The following is a 15,775-nucleotide window of genomic DNA, read 5'->3' as shown; positions in this document are numbered from 1 at the left end:
AAGGCAAAGTTTGAACAGCTTAGAGATGCCCTTAATCTGGTAGACTGGGACAATATCCTCAGAAATGAGAATACAGATAATAAATGGGAAATGTTTAAGAACATCCTAAATAGGCAGTGTAAGCGGTTTATACCTTGTGGGAATAAAAGGACTAGAAATAGGAAAAACCCAATGTGGCTAAACAAAGAAGTAAGACAGGCAATTAACAGTAAAAAGAAAGCATTTGCACTACTAAAGCAGGATGGCACCATTGAAGCTCTAAAAAACTATAGGGAGAAAAATACTTTATCTAAAAAACTAATTAAAGCTGCCAAAAAGGAAACAGAGAAGCACATTGCTAAGGAGAGTAAAACTAATCCCAAACTGTTCTTCAACTATATCAATAGTAAAAGAATAAAAACTGAAAATGTAGGCCCCTTAAAAAATAGTGAGGAAAGAATGGTTGTAGATGACGAGGAAAAAGCTAACATATTAAACACCTTCTTCTCCATGGTATTCACGGTGGAAAATGAAATGCTAGGTGAAATCCCAAGAAACAATGAAAACCCTATATTAAGGGTCACCAATCTAACCCAAGAAGAGGTGCGAAACCGGCTAAATAAGATTAAAATAGATAAATCTCCGGGTCCGGATGGCATACACCCACGAGTACTAAGAGAACTAAGTAATGTAATAGATAAACCATTATTTCTTATTTTTAGTGACTCTATAGCGACAGGGTCTGTTCCGCAGGACTGGCGCATAGCAAATGTGGTGCCAATATTCAAAAAGGGCTCTAAAAGTGAACCTGGAAATTATAGGCCAGTAAGTCTAACCTCTATTGTTGGTAAAATATTTGAAGGGTTTCTGAGGGATGTTATTCTGGATTATCTCAATGAGAATAACTGTTTAACTCCATATCAGCATGGGTTTATGAGAAATCGCTCCTGTCAAACCAATCTAATCAGTTTTTATGAAGAGGTAAGCTATAGACTGGACCACGGTGAGTCATTGGACGTGGTATATCTCGATTTTTCCAAAGCGTTTGATACCGTGCCGCACAAGAGGTTGGTACACAAAATGAGAATGCTTGGTCTGGGGGAAAATGTGTGTAAATGGGTTAGTAACTGGCTTAGTGATAGAAAGCAGAGGGTGGTTATAAATGGTATAGTCTCTAACTGGGTCGCTGTGACCAGTGGGGTACCGCAGGGGTCAGTATTGGGACCTGTTCTCTTCAACATATTCATTGATGATCTGGTAGAAGGTTTACACAGTAAAATATCGATATTTGCAGATGATACAAAACTATGTAAAGCAGTTAATACAAGAGAAGATAGTATTCTGCTACAGATGGATCTGGATAAGTTGGAAACTTGGGCTGAAAGGTGGCAGATGAGGTTTAACAATGATAAATGTAAGGTTATACACATGGGAAGAGGGAATCAATATCACCATTACACACTGAACGGGAAACCACTGGGTAAATCTGACAGGGAGAAGGACTTGGGGATCCTAGTTAATGATAAACTTACCTGGAGCAGCCAGTGCCAGGCAGCAGCTGCCAAGGCAAACAGGATCATGGGGTGCATTAAAAGAGGTCTGGATACACATGATGAGAGCATTATACTGCCTCTGTACAAATCCCTAGTTAGACCGCACATGGAGTACTGTGTCCAGTTTTGGGCACCGGTGCTCAGGAAGGATATAATGGAACTAGAGAGAGTACAAAGGAGGGCAACAAAATTAATAAAGGGGATGGGAGAACTACAATACCCAGATAGATTAGCGAAATTAGGATTATTTAGTCTAGAAAAAAGACGACTGAGGGGCGATCTAATAACCATGTATAAGTATATAAGGGGACAATACAAATATCTCGCTGAGGATCTGTTTATACCAAGGAAGGTGACGGGCACAAGGGGGCATTCTTTGCGTCTGGAGGAGAGAAGGTTTTTCCACCAACATAGAAGAGGATTCTTTACTGTTAGGGCAGTGAGAATCTGGAATTGCTTGCCTGAGGAGGTGGTGATGGCGAACTCAGTCGAGGGGTTCAAGAGAGGCCTGGATGTCTTCCTGGAGCAGAACAATATTGTATCATACAATTATTAGGTTCTGTAGAAGGACGTAGATCTGGGGATTTATTATGATGGAATATAGGCTGAACTGGATGGACAAATGTCTTTTTTCGGCCTTACTAACTATGTTACTATGTTACTATGACATGTTTTGTAGCGAAGTTATAGAAATTAGAGAAAATAGTTTAAAGTTTACTCAGAATGTAGAGAGAGGAGGGTCTGGATAAACCAGCCTTTCTGTGATGTCACAGCCTTAAGGTTTTAAGTGTCTGGCAGGCTCTGAGGAGTCACTTCTGCTTGATTTCTTGTCTCCTCCTAAGGCCAGCAGCACGTCCAATGAGCTGGGACGTATGGTTGCCTGCCATGCTTTGAACATGTGAGTGTTACCTTTTCTCATTTAATCCCTGTTTATTTCATAATTACCCTTGTACATATTTGCAATTGTCTCATTTGTAACATCTTTATAAAATATTTTTGATAAAGCACTGCCTAATTTTTATGGGATATAATAATTATATTAGTTCATTCTCCATGCTCTAAACGTACCCTAAGTCTTCTGAAGGGAAATACGCTACTGTTGTGTTGGGTTAGCTTCGGACCCGTTTAATCGAAGCTGGTGGCAGCGATAGTGTGCTGACTTTTGGGATTATGTTGTAGCGACTGCGGCGTTGATAATTATTGTTCCTGCCTGAGTGAGAGTAGTTTATCGCGTCGCTGCAGCGTGCCCAATAGCCAGTACATAGCAGGCAGCCTGTCGGGCGACCAATTACCCAGGGTGCAGTACCTAATCTGACCTGAGAGTAAGGGGGGCGCCAGAGAGCTGCAAGTGTTAAGTGGAACTGTAAGCGGGATATACATAAATCCCTGCAGTTTGTGGTATATAGAAAAGCAGTGGGATACCTAGAATAAGCCCCTGCGGTAAACTAAGAGGTCAATAGCCTTGTGTGTGTTTTCTCATCACATTGTTAGCAGTGGAGGGATAACTAAGATAAGCCCCCCTGCACATGTGATAGCCGTCTGTTGGCCTAAAGTCACCCCAACCCGTGACGCAGGGGTGACGGTCACGGTGTGAATCCTGACAGACGCTGTATACGGGGAAGTTTGGTAGACGCTGTATACGGGGACGTGTGGTAGACGCTGTATACGGGGACGTGTGGTAGACGCTGTATACGGGGACGTGTGGTAGACGCTGTATACGGGGACGTGTGGTAGACGCTGTATACGGGGACGTGTGGTAGACGCTGTATATGGGGATGTGTGGTAGACGCTGTATACGGGGATGTGTGGTAGACGCTGTATACGGGGACGTGTGGTAGACGCTGTATATGGGGATGTGTGGTAGACGCTGTATACGGGGATGTGTGGTAGACGCTGTATATGGGGACATGTGGTAGACGCTGTATACGGGGACGTGTGGTAGACGCTGTATACGGGGACGTGTGGTAGACGCTGTATATGGGGACGTGTGGTAGACGCTGTATACGGGGACGTGTGGTAGACGCTGTATACGGGGATGTGTGGTAGACGCTGTATATGGGGACGTGTGGTAGACGCTGTATATGGGGATGTGTGGTAGACGCTGTATACGGGGATGTGTGGTAGGCGCTGTATACGGGGACGTGTGGTAGACGCTGTATACGGGGACGTGTGGTAGACGCTGTATATGGGGACGTGTGGTAGACGCTGTATACGGGGACGTGTGGTAGACGCTGTATATGGGGATGTGTGGTAGACGCTGTATACGGGGATGTGTGGTAGACGCTGTATACGGGGATGTGTGGTAGGCGCTGTATACGGGGACGTGTGGTAGACGCTGTATATGGGGACGTGTGGTAGACGCTGTATATGGGGACGTGTGGTAGACGCTGTATATGGGGATGTGTGGTAGACGCTGTATACGGGGATGTGTGGTAGGCGCTGTATACGGGGACGTGTGGTAGACGCTGTATATGGGGACGTGTGGTAGACGCTGTATATGGGGACGTGTGGTAGACGCTGTATATGGGGATGTGTGGTAGACGCTGTATACGGGGATGTGTGGTAGGCGCTGTATACGGGGATGTGTGGTAGGCGCTGTATACGGGGATGTGTGGTAGACGCTGTATACGGGGACGTGTGGTAGACGCTGTATATGGGGATGTGTGGTAGACGCTGTATACGGGGACGTGTGGTAGACGCTGTATATGGGGATGTGTGGTAGACGCTGTATATGGGGATGTGTGGTAGACGCTGTATACGGGGACGTGTGGTAGACGCTGTATATGGGGATGTGTGGTAGACGCTGTATACGGGGATGTGTGGTAGACGCTGTATACGGGGACGTGTGGTAGACGCTGTATACGGGGACGTGTGGTAGACGCTGTATATGGGGATGTGTGGTAGACGCTGTATACGGGGACGTGTGGTAGACGCTGTATATGGGGATGTGTGGTAGACGCTGTATATGGGGATGTGTGGTAGACGCTGTATACGGGGACGTGTGGTAGACGCTGTATATGGGGATGTGTGGTAGACGCTGTATACGGGGATGTGTGGTAGACGCTGTATACGGGGACGTGTGGTAGACGCTGTATACGGGGACGTGTGGTAGACGCTGTATATGGGGATGTGTGGTAGACGCTGTATACGGGGACGTGTGGTAGACGCTGTATACGGGGACGTGTGGTAGACGCTGTATATGGGGACGTGTGGTAGACGCTGTATACGGGGACGTGTGGTAGACGCTGTATATGGGGATGTGTGGTAGACGCTGTATACGGGGACGTGTGGTAGACGCTGTATATGGGGATGTGTGGTAGACGCTGTATATGGGGATGTGTGGTAGACGCTGTATACGGGGACGTGTGGTAGACGCTGTATATGGGGATGTGTGGTAGACGCTGTATATGGGGATGTGTGGTAGACGCTGTATATGGGGATGTGTGGTAGACGCTGTATACGGGGACGTGTGGTAGACGCTGTATACGGGGATGTGTGGTAGACGCTGTATACGGGGATGTGTGGTAGACGCTGTATACGGGGACGTGTGGTAGACGCTGTATACGGGGACGTGTGGTAGACGCTGTATATGGGGATGTGTGGTAGACGCTGTATACGGGGACGTGTGGTAGACGCTGTATATGGGGATGTGTGGTAGACGCTGTATACGGGGACGTGTGGTAGACGCTGTATACGGGGATGTGTGGTAGACGCTGTATATGGGGATGTGTGGTAGACGCTGTATATGGGGATGTGTGGTAGACGCTGTATATGGGGATGTGTGGTAGACGCTGTATACGGGGACGTGTGGTAGACGCTGTATACGGGGACGTGTGGTAGACGCTGTATACGGGGATGTGTGGTAGACGCTGTATATGGGGATGTGTGGTAGACGCTGTATACGGGGATGTGTGGTAGACGCTGTATATGGGGATGTGTGGTAGACGCTGTATACGGGGATGTGTGGTAGACGCTGTATACGGGGATGTGTGGTAGACGCTGTATACGGGGACGTGTGGTAGACGCTGTATACGGGGACGTGTGGTAGACGCTGTATATGGGGATGTGTGGTAGACGCTGTATACGGGGATGTGTGGTAGACGCTGTATATGGGGATGTGTGGTAGACGCTGTATACGGGGATGTGTGGTAGACGCTGTATACGGGGATGTGTGGTAGACGCTGTATACGGGGACGTGTGGTAGACGCTGTATACGGGGACGTGTGGTAGACGCTGTATACGGGGACGTGTGGTAGACGCTGTATATGGGGATGTGTGGTAGACGCTGTATACGGGGACGTGTGGTAGACGCTGTATACGGGGACGTGTGGTAGACGCTGTATTCGGGGATGTGTGGTAGACGCTGTATACGGGGATGTGTGGTAGACGCTGTATACGGGGACGTGTGGTAGACGCTGTATACGGGGATGTGTGGTAGACGCTGTATACGGGGACGTGTGGTAGACGCTGTATACGGGGACGTGTGGTAGACGCTGTATATGGGGATGTGTGGTAGACGCTGTATACGGGGACGTGTGGTAGACGCTGTATACGGGGACGTGTGGTAGACGCTGTATACGGGGATGTGTGGTAGACGCTGTATACGGGGACGTGTGGTAGACGCTGTATACGGGGACGTGTGGTAGACGCTGTATATGGGGATGTGTGGTAGACGCTGTATATGGGGATGTGTGGTAGACGCTGTATACGGGGATGTGTGGTAGACGCTGTATACGGGGACGTGTGGTAGACGCTGTATACGGGGACGTGTGGTAGACGCTGTATACGGGGACGTGTGGTAGACGCTGTATACGGGGACGTGTGGTAGGCGCTGTATACGGGGACGTGTGGTAGGCGCTGTGTGGTAGTGATCTGGTCTGGAAACTAGTCATATAAGGGTCTGGTCTGGGGTCTGCATTTCTCCATGGGTCTGGTCTAGGGTCTGCAGTTCTTCATGGGTCTGGTCTGGGGTCTGCAATTCTTCATGGGTCTGGTCTGGGGTCTGCCTTTCTCCATGGGTCTGGTCTGGGGTCTGTATTTCGAGGCCTGGTGTAATTTGGGGTCTCTGTAGCGCAAGGCTAAAGGTTTCAGTCTGGGCGCAGCCCTCGGGTTTTCTAAAGATGAAGATTCCACCTCTGCAGGTTGTAGTGACATTTCCTTCACAACTGGGAGCGTTCAGCTTCTATAATGTCACATTCTCAGCCACAGCTGAACCGGTCGGGGCACATTCAGAAGCTATAAAACCAAAAAGAGCCCCGAACAGCGAAAAGACCGGAGACGAGCGGCCACCAAGAAGGTAAAGTACCAACACATACTACTGATCAATACTGAGAGATGTCACCTCCAATATCACTGATGTCTGGGGAGCGGTGATGTCACTGCTGTATAATATAACTGATATCTGGAGAGCGGTGATGTCACTGCTGTATAATATCACTGATATCTGGGGAGCGGTGATGTCACTGCTGTATAATATAACTGATATCTGGGGAGCGGTGATGTCACTGCTGTATAATATAACTGACATCTGGAGAGCGGTGATGTCACTGCTGTATAATATAACTGATATCTGGGGAGCGGTGATGTCACTGCTGTATAATATAACTGATATCTGGGGAGCGGTGATGTCACTGCTGTATAATATAACTGATATCTGGGGAGCGGTGATGTCACTGCTGTATGATATAACTGATATCTGGGGAGCGGTGATGTCACTGCTGTATAATATAACTGATATCTGGGGAGCGGTGATGTCACTGCTGTATAATATAACTGATATCTGGGGAGCGGTGATGTCACTGCTGTATAATATAACTGATATCTGGGGAGCGGTGATGTCACTGCTGTATAATATAACTGATATCTGGGGAGCGGTGATGTCACTGCTGTATAATATAACTGATATCTGGGGAGCGGTGATGTCACTGCTGTATAATATAACTGATATCTGGAGAGCGGTGATGTCACTGCTGTATAATATAACTGATATCTGGGGAGCGGTGATGTCACTGCTGTATAATATAACTGATATCTGGGGAGCGGTGATGTCACTGCTGTATAATATAACTGACATCTGGAGAGCGGTGATGTCACTGCTGTATAATATAACTGATATCTGGGGAGCGGTGATGTCACTGCTGTATAATATAACTGATATCTGGAGAGCGGTGATGTCACCGCTGTATAATATAACTGATATCTGGAGAGCGGTGATGTCACCGCTGTATAATATAACTGATATCTGGGGAGCGGTGATGTCACTGCTGTATAATATATAACTGATATCTGGGGAGCGGTGATGTCACCGCTGTATAATATAACTGATATCTGGGGAGCGGTGATGTCACTGCTGTATAATATAACTGATATCTGGGGAGCGGTGATGTCACTGCTGTATAATATAACTGATATCTGGGGAGCGGTGATGTCACTGCTGTATAATATAACTGATATCTGGAGAGCGGTGATGTCACTGCTGTATAATATAACTGATATCTGGGGAGCGGTGATGTCACTGCTGTATAATATAACTGATATCTGGAGAGCGGTGATGTCACTGCTGTATAATATAACTGATATCTGGAGAGCGGTGATGTCACTGCTGTATAATATAACTGATATCTGGAGAGCGGTGATGTCACTGCTGTATAATATAACTGATATCTGGAGAGCGGTGATGTCACTGCTGTATGATATAACTGATATCTGGAGAGCGGTGATGTCACTGCTGTATGATATAACTGATATCTGGAGAGCGGTGATGTCACTGCTGTATAATATAACTGATATCTGGGGAGCGGTGATGTCACTGCTGTATAATATAACTGATATCTGGAGAGCGGTGATGTCACTGCTGTATAATATATCTGATATCTGGGGAGCGGTGATGTCACTGCTGTATAATATAACTGATATCTGGGGAGCGGTGATGTCACTGCAGTATAATATAACTGATATCTGGGGAGCGGTGATGTCACTGCTGTATAATATAACTGATATCTGGGGAGCGGTGATGTCACTGCTGTATAATATAACTGATATCTGGGGAGCGGTGACGTCACTGCTGTATAATATAACTGATATCTGGAGAGCGGTGATGTCACTGCTGTATAATATAACTGATATCTGGAGAGCGGTGATGTCACCGCTGTATAATATAACTGATATCTGGGGAGCGGTGATGTCACTGCTGTATAATATAACTGATATCTGGGGAGCGGTGATGTCACTGCTGTATAATATAACTGATATCTGGGGAGCGGTGACGTCACTGCTGTATAATATAACTGATATCTGGGGAGCGGTGACGTCACCGCTGTATAATATAACTGATATCTGGAGAGCGGTGATGTCACCGCTGTATAATATAACTGATATCTGGGGAGCGGTGATGTCACTGCTGTATAATATAACTGATATCTGGGGAGCGGTGATGTCACTGCTGTATAATATAACTGATATCTGGGGAGCGGTGATGTCACCGCTGTATAATATAACTGATATCTGGGGAGCGGTGATGTCACTGCTGTATAATATAACTGATATCTGGGGAGCGGTGATGTCACCGCTGTATAATATAACTGATATCTGGGGAGCGGTGATGTCACTGCTGTATAATATAACTGATATCTGGGGAGCGGTGATGTCACTGCTGTATAATATAACTGATATCTGGAGAGCGGTGATGTCACTGCTGTATAATATAACTGATATCTGGGGAGCGGTGATGTCACTGCTGTATAATATAACTGATATCTGGGGAGCGGTGACGTCACTGCTGTATAATATAACTGATATCTGGAGAGCGGTGATGTCACTGCTGTATAATATAACTGATATCTGGGGAGCGGTGATGTCACTGCTGTATAATATAACTGATATCAGGAGAGCGGTGATGTCACTGCTGTATAATATAACTGATATCTGGGGAGCGGTGATGTCACCGCTGTATAATATAACTGATATCTGGGGAGCGGTGATGTCACTGCAGTATAATATAACTGATATCTGGGGAGCGGTGATGTCACTGCTGTATAATATAACTGATATCAGGAGAGCGGTGATGTCACTGCTGTATAATATAACTGATATCTGGGGAGCGGTGATGTCACTGCTGTATAATATAATATGATATCTGGGGAGCGGTGATGTCACTGCTGTATAATATAACTGATATCTGGGGAGCGGTGATGTCACCGCTGTATAATATAACTGATATCAGGAGAGCGGTGATGTCACCGCTGTATAATATAACTGATATCTGGGGAGCGGTGATGTCACTGCTGTATGATATAACTGATATCTGGGGAGCGGTGATGTCACTGCTGTATAATATAACTGATATCTGGGGAGCGGTGATGTCACTGCTGTATAATATAACTGATATCTGGAGAGCGGTGATGTCACTGCTGTATAATATAACTGATATCTGGAGAGCGGTGATGTCACTGCTGTATAATATAACTGATATCTGGGGAGCGGTGATGTCACCGCTGTATAATATAACTGATATCTGGGGAGCGGTGATATCACTGCTGTATAATATAACTGATATCTGGAGAGCGGTGATGTCACTGCTGTATAATATAACTGATATCTGGGGAGCGGTGATGTCACTGCTGTATAATATAACTGATATCAGGAGAGCGGTGATGTCACTGCTGTATAATATAACTGATATCTGGGGAGCGGTGATGTCACTGCTGTATAATATAACTGATATCTGGAGAGCGGTGATGTCACTGCTGTATAATATAACTGATATCTGGGGAGCGGTGATGTCACTGCTGTATAATATAACTGATATCTGGGGAGCGGTGATGTCACTGCTGTATAATATAACTGATATCTGGGGAGCGGTGATGTCACTGCTGTATAATATAACTGATATCAGGAGAGCGGTGATGTCACTGCTGTATAATATAACTGATATCTGGAGAGCGGTGATGTCACTGCTGTATGATATAACGGATATGTGGGGAGCGGTGATGTCACTGCTGTATGATATAACGGATATGTGGGGAGCGGTGATGTCACTGCTGTATGATATAACGGATATGTGGGTAGCGGTGATGTCACTGCTGTATAATATAACTGATATCTGGGGAGCGGTGATGTCACTGCTGTATAATATAACTGATATCTGGGGAGCGGTGATGTCACTGCTGTATAATATAACTGATATCTGGAGAGCGGTGATGTCACTGCTGTATGATATAACTGATATCTGGAGAGCGGTGATGTCACTGCTGTATGATATAACTGATATCTGGAGAGCGGTGATGTCACTGCTGTATAATATAACTGATATCTGGGGAGCGGTGATGTCACTGCTGTATAATATAACTGATATCTGGAGAGCGGTGATGTCACCGCTGTATAATATAACTGATATCTGGGGAGCGGTGACGTCACTGCTGTATAATATAACTGATATCTGGAGAGCGGTGATGTCACTGCTGTATAATATAACTGATATCTGGGGAGCGGTGATGTCACTGCAGTATAATATAACTGATATCTGGGGAGCGGTGATGTCACTGCTGTATAATATAACTGATATCAGGAGAGCGGTGATGTCACTGCTGTATAATATAACTGATATCTGGGGAGCGGTGATGTCACTGCTGTATAATATAACTGATATCAGGAGAGCGGTGATGTCACTGCTGTATAATATAACTGATATCAGGAGAGCGGTGATGTCACTGCTGTATAATATAACTGATATCTGGAGAGCGGTGATGTCACTGCTGTATGATATAACTGATATCTGGGGAGCGGTGATGTCACTGCTGTATAATATAACTGATATCTGGAGAGCGATGATGTCACTGCTGTATAATATAACTGATATCTGGGGAGCGGTGATGTCACTGCTGTATAATATAACTGATATCTGGAGAGCGGTGATGTCACTGCTGTATAATATAACTGATATCTGGAGAGCGGTGATGTCACCGCTGTATGATATAACTGATATCTGGGGAGCGGTGATGTCACTGCTGTATAATATAACTGATATCTGGAGAGCGGTGATGTCACTGCTGTATAATATAACTGATATCTGGAGAGCGGTGATGTCACTGCTGTATAATATAACTGATATCTGGAGAGCGGTGATGTCACTGCTGTATGATATAACTGATATCTGGGGAGCGGTGATGTCACTGCAGTATAATATAACTGATATCTGGGGAGCGGTGATGTCACTGCTGTATAATATAACTGATATCTGGGGAGCGGTGATGTCACTGCTGTATAATATAACTGATATCTGGGGAGCGGTGATGTCACTGCAGTATAATATAACTGATATCTGGGGAGCGGTGATGTCACCGCTGTATAATATAACTGATATCTGGGGAGCGGTGATGTCACCGCTGTATAATATAACTGATATCTGGGGAGCGGTGATGTCACTGCTGTATAATATAACTGATATCTGGGGAGCGGTGATGTCACCGCTGTATAATATAACTGATATCTGGGGAGCGGTGATGTCACCGCTGTATAATATAACTGATATCTGGGGAGCGGTGATGTCACTGCTGTATAATATAACTGATATCTGGAGAGCGGTGATGTCACCGCTGTATAATATAACTGATATCAGGAGAGCGGTGATGTCACTGCTGTATAATATAACTGATATCTGGGGAGCGGTGATGTCACCGCTGTATAATATAACTGATATCTGGGGAGCGGTGATGTCACTGCTGTATAATATAACTGATATCTGGAGAGCGGTGATGTCACCGCTGTATAATATAACTGATATCAGGAGAGCGGTGATGTCACTGCTGTATAATATAACTGATATCTGGGGAGCGGTGATGTCACTGCTGTATGATATAACTGATATCTGGGGAGCGGTGATGTCACTGCTGTATAATATATAACTGATATCTGGGGAGCGGTGATGTCACTGCTGTATAATATATAACTGATATCTGGGGAGCGGTGATGTCACCGCTGTATAATATAACTGATATCTGGGGAGCGGTGATGTCACTGCTGTATAATATATAACTGATATCTGGGGAGCGGTGATGTCACTGCTGTATAATATAACATATCTGGGGAGCGGTGATGTCACCGCTGTATAATATAACTGATATCTGGGGAGCGGTGATGTCACCGCTGTATAATATAACTGATATCTGGGGAGCGGTGATGTCACCGCTGTATAATATAACTGATATCTGGGGAGCGGTGATGTCACCGCTGTATAATATAACTGATATCTGGGGAGCAGTGATGTCACATAAAAAGCCAGGCTGAAGTTTGCCAAAACTTACCTGAAAAAGCCTAAAACGTTTTGGAAGAATGTTCTCTGGTTAGATGAGACAAAAGTAGAGCTTTTGGGGCAAAGGCATCAACATAGAGTTTACAGGAGAAAAAAAGAGGCATTCAAAGAAAAGAACACGGTCCCTACAGTCAAACATGGCGGAGGTTCCCTGATGTTTTGGGGTTGCTTTGCTGCCTCTGGCACTAGAGTGCTTGACCGTGTGTCACGATTCCACACCGCTGCCACCAATTTGTCACGATTCACGCCGTGACTGACACCCCTACGTCATGGGTTGGGGTGACTTTAGGCCAACAGACGGCTATCACATGTGCAGGGGGGCTTATCTTAGCTATCCCTCCACTCCACAATGTGATGAAAAAACACACACAAGGCTATTGACCTTTTAGTTTACAGCAGGGGCTTATTCTAGGTATCCCACTGCTTTCAATATACCATGAACTGCAGGGATTTATGTATATCCCGCTTACAGTTCCACTTAACACTTGCAGCTCTCTGGCGCCCCCCTTACTCTCAGGTCAGATTAGGTACTGCACCTGGGGTAATTAGTCGCCAGAAAGGCTGCCTGCTATGTACTGGCTATTGGGCACGCTGCAGCGAGGCGATATAACTACTCCCACTCAGGCAGGAACAATAATTATCAACGCCGCAGTCGCTACAACGACACCCAAAGGCCCGCACACGGTAAGCTGCCACCAGCTTCGTTTAAACGGGTCCGAAGCTAACCCAAAACAGTAGCGTAATTCCCTTCAGAAGACTTAGGGTACGTTTTAGAACAGGAAGAACGAATCTAGTATTTTAAATATTTTACTCCATTAAAATTAGGCGGTGTTTATGAAAAGGTATAAAAGATGTTACAATATGAGACAATTGAAAATGTGTACAAAGGTAATTATAAAAAAAACCAGGGATTACATGAGAAATCAACACTTACATGTGTTCAGAGCATTGCAGGCAACCAGGCTAGTGGGGGGGGAGTTTCCATATGTCCCAGTTCATCAGGACTAGCAGTCAGGGCTCCTCAGGTAAATAACTGCTGGGGGCCTGGCAGAAACTTATAAACCGCAGCCCGTGACATCAACAACAGGGCTGGTTTACCCAGACCCTCCTCTCTTTTCAGTCTTCTAGTTTTCTCCAACAATTCTTATAATTTGTGTATTTTCGGTCCAGAACATGTCAGAATCATCACACACCCAGCATTCACCTTATTTTAACATTGGCGTTCTAATGAGACCAAATTTGGGGTTGATGCGATGCATAGTTCCAGAGAAATACATACTCGGTCCCTGTTGGGTTTGGAGACTCCTGCTTACAGTCATGGATAGATGCGCCGATGGACTTTAGCAATATGTACTTTTTATTTTCCTAGCCTAAATCATTGGTCCAATATCTTGCAATATTAGGACAAAGAACCTCATGTTTTACAAGGGAGATCAAACCAATTTAAGCTGGTACAACGGTCTATGCATATATACCGATTGCTTTAGGAGGGGCATGAGGGATTTGGGAGCTGAAAGTCAGGAATGCAGCAAGAAGCCATAAAAGCTCTTCTACACACAAATTCAGAAACAAAGGGAGCCAGTGAGAGAAGGAGGGGGGGGGTTAGCCCACAGCATGGGCTGAAGGGTAAAGCTACAAAATCATATTATATTTCATACAATATCGTGACCGTGTGCATGGCATTATGAAGTCTGAACACTACCAACAAATTTTGCAGCATAATGTAGGGCCCAGTGTGAGAAAGCTGGGTCTCCCTCAGAGGTCATGGGTCTTCCAGCAGGACAATGACCCAAAACACACTTCAAAAAGCACTAGAAAATGGTTTGAGAGAAAGCACTGGAGACTTCTAAGGTGGCCAGCAATGAGTCCAGACCTGAATCCCATAGATCACCTGTGGAGAGATCTAAAAATGGCAGTTTGGAGAAGGCACCCTTCAAATATCAGGGACCTGGAGCAGTTTGCCAAAGAAGAATGGTCTAAAATTCCAGCAGAGCATTGTAAGAAACTCATTGATGGTTACCGGAAGCGGTTGGTCGCAGGTATTTTGGCTAAAGGTTGTGCAACCAAGTATTAGGCTGAGGGTGCCAATACTTTTGTCTGGCCCATTTTTGGAGTTTTGTGTGAAATGATCAATGTTTTGCTTTTTGCTTCATTCTCTTTTGTGTTTTTTCATTTAAGACAAATTAAATGAAGATAATAATACCAAAGAATTTGTGATTGCAATAATTTTCAGAAAGAAACTGTGTATTATCTGACAGAATTGCAGGGGTGTCAATACTTTTGGCCATGACTGTATACAGCTTGACCATGGACAGCGACAAACCCTCTGCTTCATCTGCAGATCCCAGCGTTCACCCTCCTGCCGTGAGTAGCTGGGCTGGTCCCTTTACTGTTCAGCCATGTTTGAATGGGTCACTTGTAGTATACCTCTCTCTCTTCTAGGGAGAAAAGGTCTCTGTCCCAAAGAGTAAACCTAGCCGCAAGTGTGGTGTTTGTGGCTCCCGGCTACCCTCCGCCTCTAAGAAGACCCTATGTCAACACTGTACGGATGACATATTACGTGCTGAACAGCCCTCCCTCCTGGACAGCATTAAAAGCTTAATTAAACAGGAGGTTCAATCCTCCATGGTGGCCTTCTCCCAACCTCAAGTGTCGCATCCCCCTCCTCCTAAAAAGAGGAAGATGGCCCCAGTTGATACTGATTCTGACTCTGGTGAGGTCCATTCCTCTGACTCAGACGATAATTTGGAAAATGAGGGCTCCGCATGCACCCCTAAAGCTGATGGGGAAAAAATATTACTTTTCCTCTGACGATATGGATGAGCTGGTGTCCATAGTAAGAAGCACCATGGCGGTTGAGGAAGTGGAGGAAAACATTCCGTGTAGGATGTAATGTTTGGGGGTCTGAAACCCAAGCCTAAAAAAGGGTTTCCTA

At 45.6% G+C, this 15,775-nt stretch overlaps 1 protein-coding gene across 1 annotated transcript in view; it reads left to right on the top strand.

The window, feature by feature from the left end:
* Window positions 1-6,652: 6,652 nt before the first annotated feature.
* The window catches only part of LOC138674907 (PLAC8-like protein 1), a 34,394-nt gene continuing 25,271 nt past the window's right edge, over window positions 6,653-15,775 (top strand). The window contains exon 1 of the mRNA XM_069762731.1: window positions 6,653-6,828. Within this exon, the coding sequence (XP_069618832.1) occupies window positions 6,653-6,828 (176 nt within the window). The remainder of the gene's footprint in view (window positions 6,829-15,775) is intronic.

This window comes from Ranitomeya imitator, chromosome 4 (genome assembly GCF_032444005.1).
Source record: "Ranitomeya imitator isolate aRanImi1 chromosome 4, aRanImi1.pri, whole genome shotgun sequence".
NCBI classification, from domain to species: domain Eukaryota; kingdom Metazoa; phylum Chordata; class Amphibia; order Anura; family Dendrobatidae; genus Ranitomeya; species Ranitomeya imitator.
Note: the sequence above shows the minus strand (reverse complement) of the source record. Positions and strands in the feature narration are given on the sequence as shown.